Source organism: Quercus robur, chromosome 5, assembly GCF_932294415.1.
Source record: "Quercus robur chromosome 5, dhQueRobu3.1, whole genome shotgun sequence".
Lineage (NCBI taxonomy): Eukaryota > Viridiplantae > Streptophyta > Magnoliopsida > Fagales > Fagaceae > Quercus > Quercus robur.
In genome coordinates, this window is record NC_065538.1 from 30,091,223 (window position 1) to 30,110,104 (window position 18,882).

Consider the following 18,882-nt stretch of genomic DNA (forward strand, 5'->3'; position numbering starts at 1 on the left):
CTGTAATTGCATAGTTGTTAGTGATTATATAAGTGTAATGCTAGCTGGTTATTTTAGCCCTTTTGTTGATAATTATGTATCTGCCATGAAACTTTTTTTTTTTTTTTTTTTCAGATTGACGCTCATCTTGAAATGGTTAATGATCTTGCCTTTTCAAATCAAAACAGACAACTATCCATCATAAGTTGCGGAGAGGACAGGACTATCAAGGTTTACTTTACTTGGCATATTCTTTTAGAATAATAATGAGGTTGGACTCCTTTTGTGAAAGTTCATTTCTGTGCAGGTGTGGGATGCTGTCACTGGTAATAAGCTGTACACGTCTGAAGGGCATGACGCACCAGTTTATTCTGTGTGCCCTCATCCTAAGGGAAACATTCCGGTATTCAGTTGTTTTATTTGCACTTTTGGTAGTTGACAGTTTCTTTAATTTTTTCTTGAGAGACATCCAAGGCTTGTTTCTCATGCCTCAGCCAGATTTTTGGGCTCAGGCTATTATTCATGGTTAAGAAGCTTCACCTAAATATTCTGGTGCACTTATTATACGCTAAGGCTTTGCTTGCAGAGGAGGCTCATGCATTAATCAAAACAAGGAGTAGCAAAAAGAGTTGGAGGAGAAAGATTTCTTTCTTCCCTTTACATGTTGCTTTTGTTTTCTTGAATTTGCATTTCATTTTTCTTTTTTCCATCTGTAGTATTTTCTATTATTTCATTAATAATCCATATGGTTAATATATATATTGCAATTTACAAAAAATGGCACTATTCATTTCCATCTTTTTCCGTTAAACTTTGAATTTTTGTTTTAAAAAAAGGGAAATGTGAAGCTTAATTATCACATGCTGAGGATTGAGTTGCAACTTGGTCTCCCCCCTCCCCCCTATGTAGTGTGGACTTGGTTTAGATCATTCAAGATTTTCTTTCTTCCAACAGTTCATCATTTCAGTGGATATTGATGGGAAAATTAAGACTTGGTCATACGATAACTGCTGTTCAAGAGTTGACTATGTTGCTTGGGGCCAATCTTGCATGAGAATGGCCTACAGTGCTGAGGGGACACGGTAGTAATGATTTTTTACTACTGATCCATCTGTTTATTTCCTTCAAATTTTCACTATGATTGGGTGATTGCTTATGTTTCTTTTATTGTGTGCATCATAGGCTATTCATATGTGGGACTAGTAGAGGAGGAGAATCATACCTTGTGGAATGGAATAAATGTAAGGAGGCTATCAAGCGTGTATATCATGGTCTTTGGAAGCAATCTGTGGGGGTTGTGCAATTTGATACAATGAAAAGCCAGTTCCTGGCTACTGGTGATGAGTCTCAAATAAAATTTTGGGACATGGACAAAGGTAACATCTTGACAACTACTGCTGCAGAGGATGGATTACCGGTAATGCCCATGGAAACCCTTTTCTTGATGCGCTTGGCATTATTTTGAAGCTCTTTTTATAATTAAACAATTTTACCTTGAATATCTTTTAGGTTTCTCCTTGCATTCGATTTAACAAGGAAGGGGTACTTCTTGCTGTATCAACAAGTCAGAAAGGAATCAAAATACTTGCAAATGCTGATGGTGTACGACTTCTGCATTCTATTGAAAATACCTTTAGAGTGGCTCCTACAACTATTGCGAGGGTTCTAGTTTCTTATAGCAGAAGTTTTCCAGATACAAAACCTGATGAAGTGGAGAAATCTAAGGCTTGGAAGCTGACTGAATTCAATGAACCATCTCAACTTTGTTCACTGCAGCTTCCTGACTGCCTCTGGCCTGTACAGGTATGGGTCCCCCCTTTCTCCCTCAACCTCCATTGTAGTTAATATGATGTATTCTTGTCTCTTTTTCTACCATCATTCTGCATAAATAGAACTTTAGTTTTCTAGTTAGTAGGGCCACCTCTTCATTTTATCATTATTTTTTTTAGGTGAATAATTTGTTTTCAAAGCATGAATGTGCCAAAATATTTCCATATTTACTTCTATTTTTCATAGAAAAGATTGATCAGCTTAAGTTTTTACCATGTTGATCTTTAATGACTGTATAATAAGGATGTGAGGGGTCTTGATCATTTTCTTGTGGGGAAAAAAATCGATGGTTAATCAGTGTTGTATGTGTTGTGGTGATGGGGAGTCGGTAGACCATCTTCTACTTCATTGTCCTGTTACACATACCTTATGGACCTTCATGCTTTAGGCTTTTGGTATTCATTGGGTTATGCCTGGATCGGTGGCAGGATTATTATCTTGCTGGCATCAGTGGATTGGGAAGCATAACTTGAATATTTGGAATTTGATTCCAGGGTGCTAAATGTGAATGGTTTGGTTGGAACGAAATTGTCGCTCCTTTGAGAACATGGAGAAGATGTTGGATGAGTTAAAGGTTTTATGCCAGTACAGTCTTTTTGAGTGGTCTCGCTATTGGGGCTTTACTGATTCTTTGTCTCTTTAAGAGTTTATGTTTTCCCTTAGATTATCTTTCTGATTTTCCTATCTTTTGTTTTGCTGTTCGGTTCATCTGTTTCTTGTTGTTCATCATCATGAACAACTTGTACTTTTCATTTTTCCTCATTAATAATATTTCTCTGATTACCTATCAAAAAAAGAAAAAAATCGATGCATACATGACTGCTTATTGCTACAAGTTCGAGTCCATTTTGTTAAGGTCATTATGGATTTCCTTTGTGTTGTAGTTTTTATGTTATAGTGATTTGATGAAATATCTTCTTGGCTAGATTAGTATGGTACTGTTAGTGTCACAACAAATCATATGCAGTTGAGGGCGTATCCATCTCTTGGAAAATAGTGTCATATCGAGTACAACTACCCCCAAACTTATGTTTTGCTTGTCAAGACATAGACCAAGTTGTTAGACTGTGAGCTATACCACTTTGCCTCAAAACCAGTTGGAATTCGGAATTGTGCCCTATGGGCATGTATGTTTTTAGAGTGGTCACAAGGAGCCAAATTGTGGTCCCCTCAACAATCCCCCCACATGATGACACTCTCGTGACTCAAACCATGACCTTGGTACCACTTGTCAGACCGTTGTGCTACTTAGCCTCAAAACCGATTGGTAATAAGGGAGACACACTCAAGCCATTTATGGCAATTCGAAATCGTATCCTGCGGGCTTGGTTTTAGAGTGATAGTAGGGTGCCAAATTGAGGTCCCCCCAACACAAGTTATTTAATATATCCATTTTCCATGCTTTGATGAAAACTTCATGGAAATTCTGTGGTTCCAGGGCACTGCTGCTATTCATGAACCAGTGCGATATTTGTCATGCCTTGTTTGTAGATTGTTACTGAGAACTTCAGGAAATTAAGTGGTGTCTAACCACATAGTTGCAGGCACTGTGCCTCAAATGCCCTCAGAGCCTTGTTAGTGTTCTCATCATCCTACTGTTGCTGTACAATGCATATTATTTTATTCTATTTATATGTATGTCTGGAAATGCTATGCTACATGGTTATTTTGACATAAGTTTGCTTTAGATTGAATGCAACCATTTAGCCTTTTTTATTTATAAGCTTCTTGACTGTTATGCAAAAAATAAAACTATGCTAGATTGGAAGCATTGGATTATTGGAAGATGTTATGATTTTAAATTGTCATACTTTTGATGTAAGATCAATGATAGAGATGCTAATTGTTATGAATGAGTATTAAGCTAAGGGCAAAAGATTATATTATTGTAATCCTCTATATATAAATAATATTTTGTGTTAGGGTAATTAACTTAACAGATATCCTAAAACATATGTTTTTACCAAAACAACATGGTATAAGAGCACTAAGTTAATCTCCTGCCACCAACATCGGAATCCATCACCGACGACCACCCAGAATGAGTCTCCTGAAGCCGGAGACCTCCTAAATAGAGTTGCTGGCTCTAGCAACCAGTCGAATCGAGTCTTCTGAGTTAGAAGATGACATTACGCGGCAGAATCTCGAAGCTAGTCTCACCACAGCAGCCCATACTTGTGTCTAGCCTCCTAGTGCTGTTGACCTTGTTTTCCGGTGCTAATTGTATGACAGGTCTCGTCCTTGTTTTCCGATGCTAATTGTCCTGTAGTTGGGAGCTCATTGATAATTTATGCTGGTTGGGTTTGAGAAGTTTTTGGTCGTGTTCAATATGTATGTGGTTTTTTGGTGCTATGTTCATCTAGTTTGTGTATGAGATTTTTTTTTAGTTGTAATCCAAGTGTTATGTGGTTTATTATTGTTGGGTTTTGTGTGGATTGAAACTTTGCTTAATACTGGTTCTATTGGGGCCATTTATTATTTTCAGTCTCTTGTGGTTATTTTCAAGCAAAAAAAAAAAAAAAAAAAAAAGTCTTTTGTGGTTAATGTTGATCATGGAATCGAACAAAGGCATCCAACCCAATTTTTTAGTATCAGGATGTACTTTCCATCACTTCAGTTTGTTTCAATGAAAACAATTATGCCTAGTGGACCCAAGCAGTTGATGTATTTTGACTGACGAATTAAAAGAAACTAGTAACAAGAGAAGAGAGGAATAAAATAATTGTATTAGTGCTTGCCTATTCCATTGTGTACGACTCTGATTAAATACAGCAACCCTACAACTTATAATAGGAATACAATAGCAGAAATAGGAAATCAAATAATCTCTAATTACTCAGTTTCCTTCTCTGAATATTTCCTTCTCCTTCACGCCCAAGATTATACCATGTATAGCTTTCCACACATACCATTCATAGAATCTGTCAACACTCCCCCTCATGCTGAGGCATAGATATCTCTCATGCCCAGCTTGTCCATAATTTTGTGGAAGTGATTAGTTGCTACCCCCTTTGTAAAGATGTTTGCAAGTTGATCTCCAGTTCTTACATATGGAGTACAAATGATGCCTTTATGCAGTTTCTCCTTGATAAAGTGTCTATCAATTTCATTGTGTTTTGTCCAATCGTGTAGAACTGGGTTATGAGCCATATTAATTGCTGCTTTATTGTCACAAAACAGTTTGATGGGATCCTTACTGTCATATCCAAGCTCCCTCAATAGTATCTTCATCCATAATATCTCACATATCCCATGGGCCATTGCTCTAAACTCAGCCTTTGCACTAGATCTTGCAACCACTGATTCTTTCTTACTCTGCCAATCAAGTTATCTCTAACAAATAGACAATATCCAGAGGTGGAGCGTCAGTCTATGATTGAACCTGCCCAATCAGCATCTCTATAGGCTTCTATCTTCAAGTGATCATGTTGAGCAAATAGTACTCCTTTACCCGGTGAGGATTTCAAGTGACTACGAATTCTATGAACAACTTTCATGTGCGTCTCTTGTGGCGAATGCATAAACTGACTTACCACACTTACCACATGAGCAATATCTGGTCTAGTGTGTGATAAGTAGATTAGTCTGCCAACTAGTCGCTGGTATCTCCCTTTTTTCACGTTGGGGGCCGGGGGGGTGGGGTTGTGGTCTTCTCCCAACTTGACATTCTGCTCTATTGGATTATCAATAGCTTTGTGCCCTAACATTCCTATTTCTTTGAGAAGATTATGTATTTCTGTTGAGAAAGAAATATTCCATGCCTATCTTGCCACTTCATTACTGTTGTGAACTGGGATTTATTATGTAACAAGCTGGGATTGTATGATATATAAATCCCAGCTTGAGGGGGGGGGGGGGGGGGGTGTAATGACTAATGAGTGAGTATTAAGGTAGGGGCAAAAGAGTAATATTATTGTAATCCTCTTTATATTTTTTCATGTTAGGGTAATTAACTTAACAAATACCCTAAACTCATTTTTTTACCGAAGCAATGATAGAGGTGCTAATAATACCCTTTTTCCTGTCTTAGGTTTTATAACAAACTTGTTTTGTACACGTGTTGACTATTTCCCTCAATCCATTTTTGTTTTTTGGATAGATAATATTACTTTTATTCAAAAAAACTGAACATCATGTTCACGATGGTGAACACTCTCTATCCATGATCTTAAGCACTCTAGGATCTAGTGTAGTTGTGTCTGATAGTAGGTTACATGGTTATTCATTATTGTATATGATGATTATATTGGGCTTTTATTTATAGATATGTAGTATCTACTTTATTTTTTATTTAACAAAAAATTTTGGAAAATTACATTTTAAATCTTATACTTTAGGGATGGTTTCAAATTAAACCCAATAGTTTTAAAAGTTTCAAATTTTAAACCTTTAAGACTTATGCAAATTAAACACTATAGTTTTGTTATGCTCAAATTAAATCCTGGACTTTTGAAATCATATCAGTTTAAATATCCAATTAAACCTGGAAATAAAACCCCCAAATGAAACTCAAAAAAAGTTCAAGGTTTAAATTGATAGGATTTTAAAAGTCCAAGGTTCAATTTGAAGCTAGTGAAACTTTTAAGTTTTATTTTGTAACATTCTTAAACTTCACGGTTTAATTTCAAACTTTGAAACTATAGGATTTAATTTGAAAGCATTCTTAAAATATAGGATTTAAAATGTAATTGACCCAAAACAAATTTCAGCTATGATATCATTTTATATTTAACTCTGGAAGATAAATGGACAGCTTTTATGTGTTTGGCGTAGTATGATAGAAATGAGCATATATCTAAAGGTTTTAATTCTTATATATAAAAAAAAAAGTTTTATTTAGGCTCATAGGCCTATCATATCCTGACATTAATTTCCAATCAATTTAAAAACAAATAAATATTACTTATTAATCCAGTACTTTGAACATAACTTTTAATTATAAGCAGGTTGGGTCATTTTCAGTATGTTCTAACAATGAAGAAAAAGGAGGCCAAAGTAAGAAGTTCTCATGTTACTATGTTAGTTGTATAATGTTCTTTAACCTAATGTTAATAGTTCTTTCTCCATTTTAGATTATTGGGTTGACGTATACACACTTGGGAGGTCAAATTTTGGCATTAGCATCCAATGCTGTACACAAACTTTGGAAATGGCAGACAAGTGATGGGAAGGTATGGATGCCTTTGTTATTAAGGGCAGCATGCCCAACTATATTGTTATTGTAATATGCACAGCACTTTACTAATGCTTCGCTTATTGTAGGCAACTTCTAGTGTGCCACCACAATTGTGGCAACCGCCCAGTGGAATATTAATGACCAATGATATAAGTGACACACATCTTGAACGTGCTGTTCCATGTTTTGCTCTTTCGAAGAATGATTCTTATCTTTTGTCAACGTCTGGTGGAAAATTTTCCCTTTTTAATATGGCTACATTCAGGGTAATGTCATTTAATATATCTAGTACCTTTCTTGGGGTCCAATTGCCTGGAAGGTTTAGGAACACATTCTGACTTTTTTACTCCATCTTTAAATGAACCCAAGCATTTGTTGTGCAGACAATGACAACATTCATGTCCCCACCACCTGCGGCAACATCTGTTGCTTTCCGCCCAAATGACAACAACACTATTGCTATAGGCTCTGATGATTATTCGATTCATATCTACAATATCAGAAATTGATGAGGTAGTAGCTTGAACAAAGACCTATATTATTCAACCAACGTGAAATGTGTTTATGAAATTCTAAATAGTGACACTTAAAATTTTTTATGTGATATTTGGACTGGTTAAAATCAAGCTCAAAGGTCATCAAAACAGAGATACTGGCCTAACCTTCTCTAACATGCTAAATGTTCTTGTATCATCAGGAGGTGATGCTCAGGTATATTCTTCAAAAATGTGAAAGGAATGGAATAACTCTCTCTCTCTCTCTCTCATGGTATGTGTGTGAGTGTGCATGCATGCCGGTGTGCATGCATGAGTATATACCTGTGAGCTTCTTTGGTGGCTTAATTACATGTATCATTTTAGGATGTATATTTGTGTAGACTGCCCTTAGGGCCTTAGAGGGCCATGGACCCCCAGTGGATGAAAAACCCTATATTGTATGGTGCCTTTTATTTTAATTTTTCATACTTTAGTAAGATGTCACCTTCTACCGTATTAGTATTAATATATATAGTGGGCTCATTTCTCAATTATATGTCTAATCTGACATGACATGTCACAGATAATATTTTTATAGTTTTTTTTTTTTTTTTCATTCTACTTGAAGTTTGTACCTTTACTTGTTTTTCTCTGCTCTCTACTTTGTTGCTCTCTTAGTTCTGTCCTTTGTTCTTGATTTCCAAGCTCTTTCTTCTTATGTGGCTTCCTGTGTTGCTACAACAAGAAGTAGATTTAATTTTTGTGTTTGATTTATAGTGGTACGTTCAAAGCTAAATAGCATTATTTGGGTTTGCAAATTTCGTTAAAGTGAATGGGCTAAAAGATATTTTATATGGATAATGATAACGATTAGTTATTTCTCTATATTTTCCCAAGTTATACAATTGACTTATCCTGTATTATATTTGGATATGGCTTACTAAAATTTAGTCTGGTCATACCAAAGGTGACAGTCAAGTTTGGAAATTTTGTTGGGATGTTGGTGTCAGAAGTTTAGTCTAGGAACCAATATATATATAAGCAGAGACTTAATGCGGGGAAGCATGAGGTTTTGCCATGTGGCACACTATTTGAAAAGAGAATTGAAATACTCTTAAGTCACATCAGAGATAAGAATAAATTTAAAAATAGGGACTCTTTATTTCTTTTGGTTAAATCTTTCAAAACTTTTCCTCTCTCTCACACAAACAAAACTCTTTACATGGATGATTGTTCCCCATTGCTTATTGTGGTGTCTTTGGAGAGAGAAATAGTAGGTGATTTGAAGATAAGGAGAGATCAATACTAGATTTGAAGCTATTTTTCTTTAGAACCTTAATGGATTGGTTGGCTGCTTTGCGGAACCAATCATTTTTATCTTTTCTTGATTTCCTAGATTCTTGTAATTTTTGTTCTTGATTGTTTAACCCTTGTACACTCCCTGTGTACTGGGGTGTTCCCCTTTTTTGATATCAATAAACGTATTACTTATCAAAAAAAAAAAAAACCTCTTTACATTTTCATTCACTCTTTTCACCCCTTGCACTTCTACTCCTTTATTTACACATGCCCACAGCTCTTTATGCCCTCCCATCTCAAATAAACCTAGACCAAGAACGATGTCATTTACCTTTAACCTTTCAATGACACCTACATAACTCCAACATTGTCGTACCATTTGATCCTAACCCATATGAGTAGGTTGTGACCAAGGAAGGGGGATTGTGTTTTATATTCAGTGACGGTAGCTTACAGTTTTGATGTTGAAGTCGGGCGTTGTGGATTTTGTGAAGGCTATGATTTGCTTTGAGTCTATGGGTGTTTGGGATTTTGGTGTGGGAAAGTCATAAATGTATTTTGTTTGTAGGTTTTTTACTGTTATTTTGTGCGGTATAAGTCATAGTGATAAAAATAAAAAACAATGATGGTTTCAAAGTGTTTTTTGTGTTTTTTTTGGATGCAGAAGCCCAAGTAAGGGCAATTAAGTTTTGATAAATGGATATGTTTTTAGCCAATTTTTCTTGCTTAATCATGTTTTTCTTATACTGATACTTACAAATGATTTCCTTAAGATAATGAATTGGGTGTTTGAGATTGAGATCTCCATATTTGATTGTGAATATAGAGTGGTTGAGAAAGTGTTTGAGAGGTTGCTTAAAATACTTATTTATAGATTTCAAAATGATTTTATCAGTTTAAAAAATAAAGTCTACTTTTAACTATAAATATTATAATATGTGTCTTATAGTGTTATACAATTTTTTAAAAATAAAATATGAATTAAGATAATTATATTTCAAAGCATTCAACAATATTGTGGGCAAACATAAATATTATACAACAAAATAAGTATTTTTATATATAGGTCTTAATGTACATAAAAATTATTTCAAATGAAATTGTAAAATATTCACACATCATACGGGACATCTAGTTTTATTTAATGGAAGAGGTCAATTGTAGAATAGAGTAAATCAATGTAATAATAAAAACTGAAATATAATTTAATAATTGAATCTGAAGTTTCCTAGTTGAAGTCCACAGAAGCACTGAAGCTTCTAATTTGCTGAAGAATATTCTTATCAAAATATTCTGAAAAAAGATTTCAGGAGCATCAATTTTATTGACATCTGTGCATATGTTCAGTTGACATGTCTGAATCTTGAGGAAAATATGCCTGATTCTGCAGAAGTTCTCTTAGGCCTAATGTACATGTTGTTTCATGTGCTTTCTATCAACGTTTTTTTAGGCCCAATGGCATCTACATTATTGATTTCTCAATCATATTTGAGCCTCTTATGTACCATTGCAACTACAGTTTGTGCTTCATCAAAATGTGGGTCTATTTTGAGGTGAATAAGTAAATTGATGCTTAAGATGCATCATGCAAATTTTGTGTACTCAATTTTTGTTTAGGTGCAGTTTAATGCAGTGCATATGATGCACTTATCTATTTGAAGAAAGCATAATGATGTACTGAGTGTGCCTTGATGATGTGGCCGAATCAGGGCATTCTATAAGGGAAAACCATGTGTCCAAGAATACCTCTCAAGCAAGCCTATCTTTTAGAACATTTGATCAAAAATTTTTGCCATGAGCACAGTAGATTAGAGGTTAGGTAGACATGTGATTGATTGATTTAGACATGTGGGATAAATGTATTATTTATAGCTTGTGATATTTAGCATGTGATGTGACTAATTCATTTACATGTGCTAAGTAGTTTAATTAGTTATGATGATGCTAATATAACTAACTTTTTTGTGCATAAATATCAATGCTTAGCCAATGTAAAGGAAGATTTTGATATTGAATGAAAAATTAAGTCTTTCAGACGTGTTTGAGGTTGAGAATTTTTCTCCCTCCTGAGGTTGAGATGCTTCTCCCTCCCTATTCCCCCAATCAAAGTGCTTCTCTTTTAATTTGAAGCACACTATTTTCCATTGCATTACAGTTGCAGATGTAAGAAATGATAATTGTCTTGTGTTTTAGGTCTTGATTTTACCCGGATGGGTGACCGATCTGAAGAAGTATGCAATATTGTTTTTTTTTTTTTTTTTTAATTATTTGTTTTTGGATACTGCTTTCTAGCCATGTGTGTTGATGCTTATTAAGATGCATCATGAAATGTTTGTGTAGCATATACCCAATTTGCTATTAAGGTGTAGTTGCAAATGCAAAAATAGAGAAATACTCGTGTTGTTTTTCTTGACTTTAAGTGCATGGGTGGAAGAAGTACACAATATTTGATCACGTTTGAAAATACTTCTCCACTAAGTTGAAGAAGTAATGAAGCATGCAATATTAATATGTAGTTTATAATTATTCGTTTTTGGATACTGATGTCCAGTTGTGTTTGTGGAGCATGGATGGATGGGAGAAGCATACTAGTAAATTCTTGCGGATTCCCCCTGGGCGCGTATCATCTCCTCTTGCACGGACCCGTGTTCAATTTCACCAAGATCAGATACATGTACTGGCTGTCCATGAAACTCAAATAGCCATATATGAGGCACCAATGTTGGATTGCCTTAAGCAGGTCTGTCAGGCATAATTATACTTTTACCAAAACTTAAAAATATATAGTAATGAGTTTTGAATGTCATATTTTTGTGTTCATGATAGAATTGTTTGATTTTTGAGCCATCATATGCATGAATCGCGGTGCTTTCAGCATAATACATTTTCATTGGGTAAATATTTTCAGTAGAAATAATTTTCAAGAAAGATTATAATATTTGATTATTTTGGTTGTTTGGTTGAGAGTCTTGAGACTTAGAAAATAATTTTCTAGTATTTGGTTGCATGAAAAATATTTATGTTAAAACCAACATAAATCACAAAAACTAGTAAGCAATATGGTGATTATGGTAATAGTAGTAGGAGTGTGGTGGATGGGGTGGGAGGTGGTTGGTGGTGATGGTGGTGTGGAAGAGGAGGGGGAAGGAAGTGGCAAAGTGGAGGTGGCGAAGAAGGTGGTGGTGACACGAAGGATTGGGGGAGGAAGGTAAAGGGTTGTAGCACGAAGGAGCTTTTTGGGGGAAGGGGAAGGGGAGGGGAATAAGGTAGCATGCTGCATGCTTTGTCTGGAGTTTGTTTACACTTTGTGAAAGCATAAAAGTTTGCTATTGCCTAGCAATTTTCGATTACACCACACTGAACATCAGAAGACAACATTTTTCAGAAAATATTTTTTTCTGAAAAGAATGAATTCATAATCTCAAACGTATTGAAAATAGCTTTGTACATTCTCAAAACTACCTGCTTTTTATGGAGGGAAAACTGGTTATTTTTTACATCACCGGTAATTTGTTATTAAATTTTATTGGTGACAGTGGTTTCCTCCAGAATCAAGTGGTTCAGTCACAGATGCTACATATTCATGTGATGGCCGGTTAATCTATGCAAGCATTGAAGATGGTAGTGTGTGTGTCCTTACTGCCTTTACCCTCCAACTGAGGTCTCGGATTAGTCCTGCTGCATATTTATCTTCTAATCCCAGGCGCGTCTTAATGTTGTTGATAACTATAAGCAATATATAGTTTATGGGTACTGGTAATCAAAGTAAATTTATATACTCCATGCTTGCTTTCTTCTAAATGATGCTACTGTTGAACAGCTCAAGGGCTTATCCACTTGTCATTGCGGCTCATCCGTCTAAACCTAATCAATTTGCAATTGGACTTACTGATGGTGGAGTACATGTTATTGAGCCCCCAGAATCAGAGGGAAGCTGGTGTGTTGCACCTGTACTTGAAAATGGTGTTGTGCCTAGTGCCAATTCTGCTGCTGGTTCAGGATGATTATTCAGGGCTTTAACTAATAACTGCATGCACACATCATATCTATGGAGCCCTTTTTATTCCAAGGGGAAATGAAAATAAAGAAAATGTATGGCAGTGTTGATATTTAATAGAAGAGACATAGGAGAACGGTCATTAGGACTGATGGAGAGATATTTACGTCTTGATATAATAAAGAATAATAATCTTGAATGTTTAGGAACTCAGTAAAAAATTGTCAGGCTGTGAAAGCTTGATTTAATTTCTTATTTACTTATTTAGTTATTCCATTAATCAGATTTAATTTGTCAAGAACCGTCTATCCCTATTTGGTTTATGTTGTGCAAGCAGCATGTTTGGTACATTTGGAGGGGCATTCTCCTAATTGATGATTATCAATGTCTAATGTCGCAAATGTGTAAAATGATCCGAGGCATTACTCGTTCAATCAAATTTTAGCTTAAGCACGAGGGTCATTTTGTGTGGAGATTTATCTCTGGCCATTTTTAGCTGAGGGAAAAGAAAATTGATTTCATGTGAAAGGAATCTGACTTTTGTTTGGAGTTTCTACCTATCGGAAGTATTAAACCCACAAAATGAATACTAATCAAAACACAGATTGGTATACATTTTTGTATTGTGATGACTCTGACGTGTAGCTCTTGGTTGACTTTGTTATGAAAATTCAAACATTAGCAATGCTTGTTTGGAGGATACGAATATGTAGAATAATCTTTGGGCATGTCCAAGTTTTTTCCATATGGGGATAATAGAGGGGAGAATTGGTGTGTAAGCTTGAGTACAATGGATCGTTCATTAGAGGGTATTCGTCTGTCATCATAGTGTACTAGACGGATAGGTGTAGACTAGGTTGCTTCAGAGGCCTTCAGACGCATGAGGGCTTGACGATCCTTTTGGTACCTGACGATCCTTATTGCCCTTGACTAGCCCATGGAGACATGAACTCTATTGTGTTAAATAAATTTTGTAATGGTGAAAATCATATACAAAAATTTTAGATTTGGGTAGAAGAGAGGCATGGCATCAAGCATTGTTTGCAAGTGCAAGTCCAACATAAAGCTCAGGGTGAGATTAAAGAAATATAGTCTGACTATTCCAAGTGACTTGATGATGGTCTCGACAATTGAAGATTTATTTATTTAAAACGTTAGTCTTAGGAAACCAATTCAATATATATATAGCCAAAACTTGGAGAAAATTTAATTAGATTTTAATTAAATTCTCAATTTTGTGTCATGTGTTCTATTTAATTTTTAATTTTGTACCAAGTGAATTATTGAGTGTAGACACCAAAGAGTCTAAAACCAATTAAATTTTAAATCATGTGTGTGTGTGTGTATGTGTATATATATATATATATATATGAATGAGAAATCATTACATATTTTAGAAATGCATGATTTTAAAAAAGTGTAAGCTAATATCATGTATAATTTAAACCGTATAATTGTGATTATTTTTAATTGTACCCGTACATATGCACGGAGCTACACACTAGTTCCTATAATATACTAATAATTGTTGTAATTACGTCATTTTAATTTAGTTATTTAGTTTCATCTAAAATGTATAAGATTGAGATAGTTAGAGTTTAATGCATTTAACACATTAATGACATGCTCTAATTGATTAGAACACATGTAGAATTAGTAGGTCTTGAATTGTATAAAAGAAAAAGTTTGGCTATAATTCACTTAATATCTTTTTATGAGATGTGAATTTTGTTGTATTACGTTTTCTTCTTATATCTAGCATACTTGCAAAATTTCTAGAAGTTTAAAAATCAGTAACTATGTCATCAATTATGTAAAGTTGTGATTTCCAACTATGTCGTGTTGACTTTAATTTCATGTCAAATTTGATTGTAATTTCTTCAATCATTTTCCCTGTATGTATGTGGGTTTAATTGTAAGGAATGAGTGTAAGAGATCGGTAAAGATTCAAGTTTCAAAGGATGAACAAGTGGATTTTGCAACTGGCTCGCGATTGTCTCGCGAGAAGCTTACCCACGAAAAGAGCCGCATGTAGAGCACATGACTGGAAGATAAAGAATCGTGCTAGGCTATATTTTTCGCGAGTGTCTCATGGGTAAGGCTAACTCGCAAAGGACCCGCGAAAATTTCTGTTTACCTACACTATATATACTATCATTACCCACAAATTGTAAAGAGTGCTTTTCAGGGAGAAAACCTTGGAAAATACATTTGAGAGATAGAGATTGTTATACCCACAATCATCTACACATTTCCTTGTGGTTTTTCTCAACTCCTACCTCTCCATCTTTACATCTTTAAGAGTTTGCTAGCCCAAACACTTACCACACCCATTCTGAGTGTGAAGTGAAATTTTGGTGCTACTAGGAAGTATTAGAAGGAGTCATTCATTGGCAGATACAATCGGGCTAAATTGCGGGATTTGGAAAGTTAGAGAAAACAAAACTCCAAGAAGTCCATTGGTAGCAGGACATGGGGTAGACTAGGCTTGGAGGATCTTTTGTTATTCATATACTCCAACTTTATTCTTTAGTGGATCAATTTTGACTTGGAGGGTCGCAGAGAGGTTTTTCACCGAGTTCTTCAGTTTCCTCTTCGATAACATGTCTCGGTGTTATCTTGTATTTGTATCTCTCTTCCCTACTCTTTAAGCTTTCTTTTTATTGTTGATAATGGATGAATATGGCTTATGGTAGTGATAACGATTCTTTGTGCTTTTTTACTTTTGTTTCGCACTTAGTATAAGTTAGAGTAAAGGCTATTTAGCTGTTATTTTTAATTGGGGGTGTAAACAAGCTTTTGTGTTTTTGCACAAATTCGAGCGTTCAAATTAAATGTTTAAATATCAAGTTTTTGTGGTCTAAAATGGGTAAATCTTATATCCATTGTTTAGTTGTATTGAACCAGTTGGGATGGTGATACGTGTCCACTTTTGGCCAAATGTCATCATCTCAACGATCTAGTGCATTGGATGCACTGGACCCAACCCAAGCTTGTCTAAAATTATGCATAAAAAATAAATTTAAGAATCGAATAGTAAATAGCATCCAATTAGTATGAAATTTGAGATACATGTTAAGAACATAAAACTTAACCTTTAGATTTCAAAATATGTATCAATGTTAATTATTTTAGTGGGAGTTGTAGTTATTAGTTTCAAATTATTTTGTAGCCAAACTTTTTCCTTGTATAAATAGTTACATTTACTCTCATTTGGGATATTAAATGAATAAACCACATTGTTGTTTAGTTGTTTCTCTCTTAATCTCTATCCTTTTCTCCTAACAATTCTTTGAACAATGGAGATTTGCAGATTAGCAAAATTTCACCTCACTATTACGTTAGTTAGCACGTTGTTGGGGGGCCGTTTTTCCGGTGTACGGCCACGTGTTGTCTGTTGGAGGGGTGACCTTGTTAGACTCGCATATGTTTAGGGAATTGCATTTAGAACTCAACATTGGGCTTGGTAGTCCAATGGCTACCGATGTATTTTTAGGCTTACAAAATGGGTAAAGCCCAAAGTCTAACAATCATGAGAATGGTTGAAATAATAAATAATATGTGTTTGATATAATAGCTTTGATTAATAGTTGTAATAGTATTTGAAATAATGTAATATGTATTTAAAAATTGAAGTAATCATGTACTCAATGATGTAAATTTAGAGATATGGAAGCAGAGTCACCTATCTTTTTATGGTTTATAGCTCCAACTGTGTAGCATCATTGAGTTAATAGTATTCCAGCAAAATGACTCTAGCGGTGGAGAGACAGTATGCCATGATAGCTTCAAGATTGAAGGGGAAAAATAGGTACAAACTAGAGGGAGAGAGAGTATGTCCAGCTGTGAGTAGAGGCTGGTTAAGTTTGTCCCCTTTACCAGTCACTTAAATGAATTTCACCTTGATAATGCTCTTTTAGTTATTGTGAAGTTATGAATAGTATTGCCTTTCATGGGGAGGGATTTTTAAGATAGGTTTGTACCTTCTATGAGAAGGGTTTTTGTAAGAAGTATTTGTGCCTTGTAGGAGAAGGGCTTTAGTGTGAGTGTTTGATATCTCTTGAGAAGTATGAAGATGGTAAAAGATTTAGATGTTTTGTGGGATATAGCATTTGTAATTTGTAAGATACATTGAAGTATGAGAGATATGTATGGGTATTTTATGAGATGTATGAGCGATATGTAAGATGGTTAATGAATTATATTAGAGTTGCTGGAAAGATTATAGTGATGGTTGTGTCGCTTTCCAAGATATGAGATTTTATATGAGAAGTGGAGAAAGAGATGTTTAGAGATATGGGTAGCAAGATAGATGTATTTTCTGAACATGGAGAGTGAGAGAATGAGCATAAGAAGAGTAATGGTGTTGTAATTTGTTTAGTAATGTTGCTAAGATTTTCTGCTAGAGGATGGATAAAGGCTTATGAGTAGTGATATAAGGGGCATTTGTGAGCTAAGAGCTGAAGAGCTTAGTTTCTAATTTGGAAACTAAGAACTTAGACACTCAGAATTGCATTAAGAGCTTAAGAAGATAATTAGAGGGATAGGGAAAATAGAGAAGTTTATGAGAGAGCTGTTCTTCTCTATTGGGGTGCTTTGGTGTGTTGATGAGGGTCCTATTTATAGCTGAGTTTAAGGGGGTTTTTAGTAAATAATCTCAGCCAAAATCTATCCCAATCAATAATAAATCTTCAAAAAATCCATCTTAGGATTTGGCCGAAAATGGTATGTTTAGCTCTAAAAGGTTTGTTTAGCTCTAAAAGGTTTTTGCTGTTTTGGGTAATATCAGCTAGAGGAAAGATTAGCAGAAAAGGAAAGGATTTTAGCAAGAAAAAGATAATTTCTTTAGTTGGTTTTGGTTTTTAGCCAAATAGGGAAAATCTGTAATTTCAAGGCTATTGGGTTAGCTGTCATAGCTGTTTAAAAAAAGCTATCATAGCTGCCACAAGACAGCTGTTGCTTGGGGCTAAAGTAGATGAGATCAGCTGGATGATGTCTCATCCAGGCTGCTGGAGAGAATATTTAGCATTTATTTCATGGATTTGGCTGAAAATGGTAATATCTCTTTTTTCAAGGGTATCTTGCTATTGTGGGTATAGTAGCTGGCTGTTGGGATTGAGTATTAAATGGCTGGTGATGTCACTTTCAGCCAGGTGTCAAGTGCTGAAGACATTGCTGGTGTTCTGCTAGAAAGGTTTCCTCTTTTGGGTATTTGTATTTTTGGTCCAAGATTCTATTACAATACATTTTTAGTAAGTAATAGAATGATTGATTGATAATTAATGAAGCTTTAGAGATCTAATCATGGTCTCATTATGTTGTGACTTAATCTTGGTGAGCAAGAAAAGCATTTAATGCTTTGCTCTGGCAGTTGGCAGGTGAATATTTGGTTTGATTATGGCAGATGACAGCTGGATATTAGAGATATTACGAATATTTTATATTTGAAGATTAAAGATAGCCAATAAGATTTAGCCATGAGTTATAGGAACATAATTTATGTAGAATAAATGATTAGGTTTCCAAATTCATATAGGAACAACTAGAGATTAAATAAATAGTTATTTGGGTTAGCATTTGGATGGCTAGAGTTTGAGTGTTTTCATATGATAAATATTAAGTTTTAGGAAAAGAGCAATGAGGAGTTTTATCATTCTAAGTGTTATGTGAAAAGAGAGGCTTACCATATGTTACTTAGCTACACACTAACTCGTCAAAGTTTAGGAAGTTGGAGAAGATACACCAAGCAACATGTTTCTTTTATAAACTCTAAACCACTAGAGCTTCACTAAACATACCTTTTGGCCCTCCAAACCAAGACTCCCAAAGTTTCCCTAAAGAGACTCATGAGCTTGGATCATAAGTCGAAGATGAGATGACGTACCTTGGGCTTTGTTGTCATTTTGTGTAAATACGAGCTTTTGTTGGAGAAGCCGCTTTCCATGAATATGAGAGAGGTAATATGGGCCGTGAGTTTTGATTCATTGCTTGAGCCTAATCCATATGTTGATGTTGATGATGTTGTGGGGTTATAATCCCAATTGATGAAGAGGAAATGTAGACCATGAATCCGCCTCTTAAAGTGAAGATGTTGTGGCCCATGTCAGCGCAATTCTTGTAGTTGA

At 35.0% G+C, this 18,882-nt stretch overlaps 2 protein-coding genes and 1 long non-coding RNA gene across 13 annotated transcripts in view; 2 read left to right on the forward strand and 1 right to left on the reverse strand.

Annotated features, from left to right (window-relative positions):
* LOC126725749 (topless-related protein 4-like) overlaps positions 1-13,058 on the forward strand; it is a 102,059-nt gene extending 89,001 nt beyond the window's left edge. For 3 of the 11 annotated variants that reach the window (XM_050430639.1, XM_050430638.1, XM_050430636.1), the window contains exons 10-13: positions 1,489-1,782; positions 11,312-11,500; positions 12,297-12,421; positions 12,581-13,058. In XM_050430639.1, the coding sequence (XP_050286596.1) occupies positions 1,489-1,782; positions 11,312-11,500; positions 12,297-12,421; positions 12,581-12,764 (792 nt within the window). In that variant the 3' untranslated portion in view covers positions 12,765-13,058. Of the gene's footprint in view, positions 1-114; positions 211-286; positions 383-933; positions 1,062-1,161; positions 1,397-1,488; positions 1,783-2,197; positions 5,264-6,755; positions 6,805-6,881; positions 6,981-7,071; positions 7,252-7,368; positions 7,499-7,612; positions 7,754-11,311; positions 11,501-12,296; positions 12,422-12,580 lie in introns of those variants that run through there. The other 8 variants (XR_007655574.1, XR_007655575.1, XM_050430641.1 and 5 more) reach the window with 8 other exon arrangements.
* The window catches only part of LOC126725767 (uncharacterized), a 122,656-nt gene that overhangs the window by 86,380 nt on the left and 17,394 nt on the right, over positions 1-18,882 (reverse strand). The window lies entirely within an intron of this gene.
* Positions 1-18,882, forward strand: part of LOC126725744 (TMV resistance protein N-like) — a 66,300-nt gene that overhangs the window by 38,558 nt on the left and 8,860 nt on the right. The gene's annotated exons all lie outside the window — the stretch shown is intronic.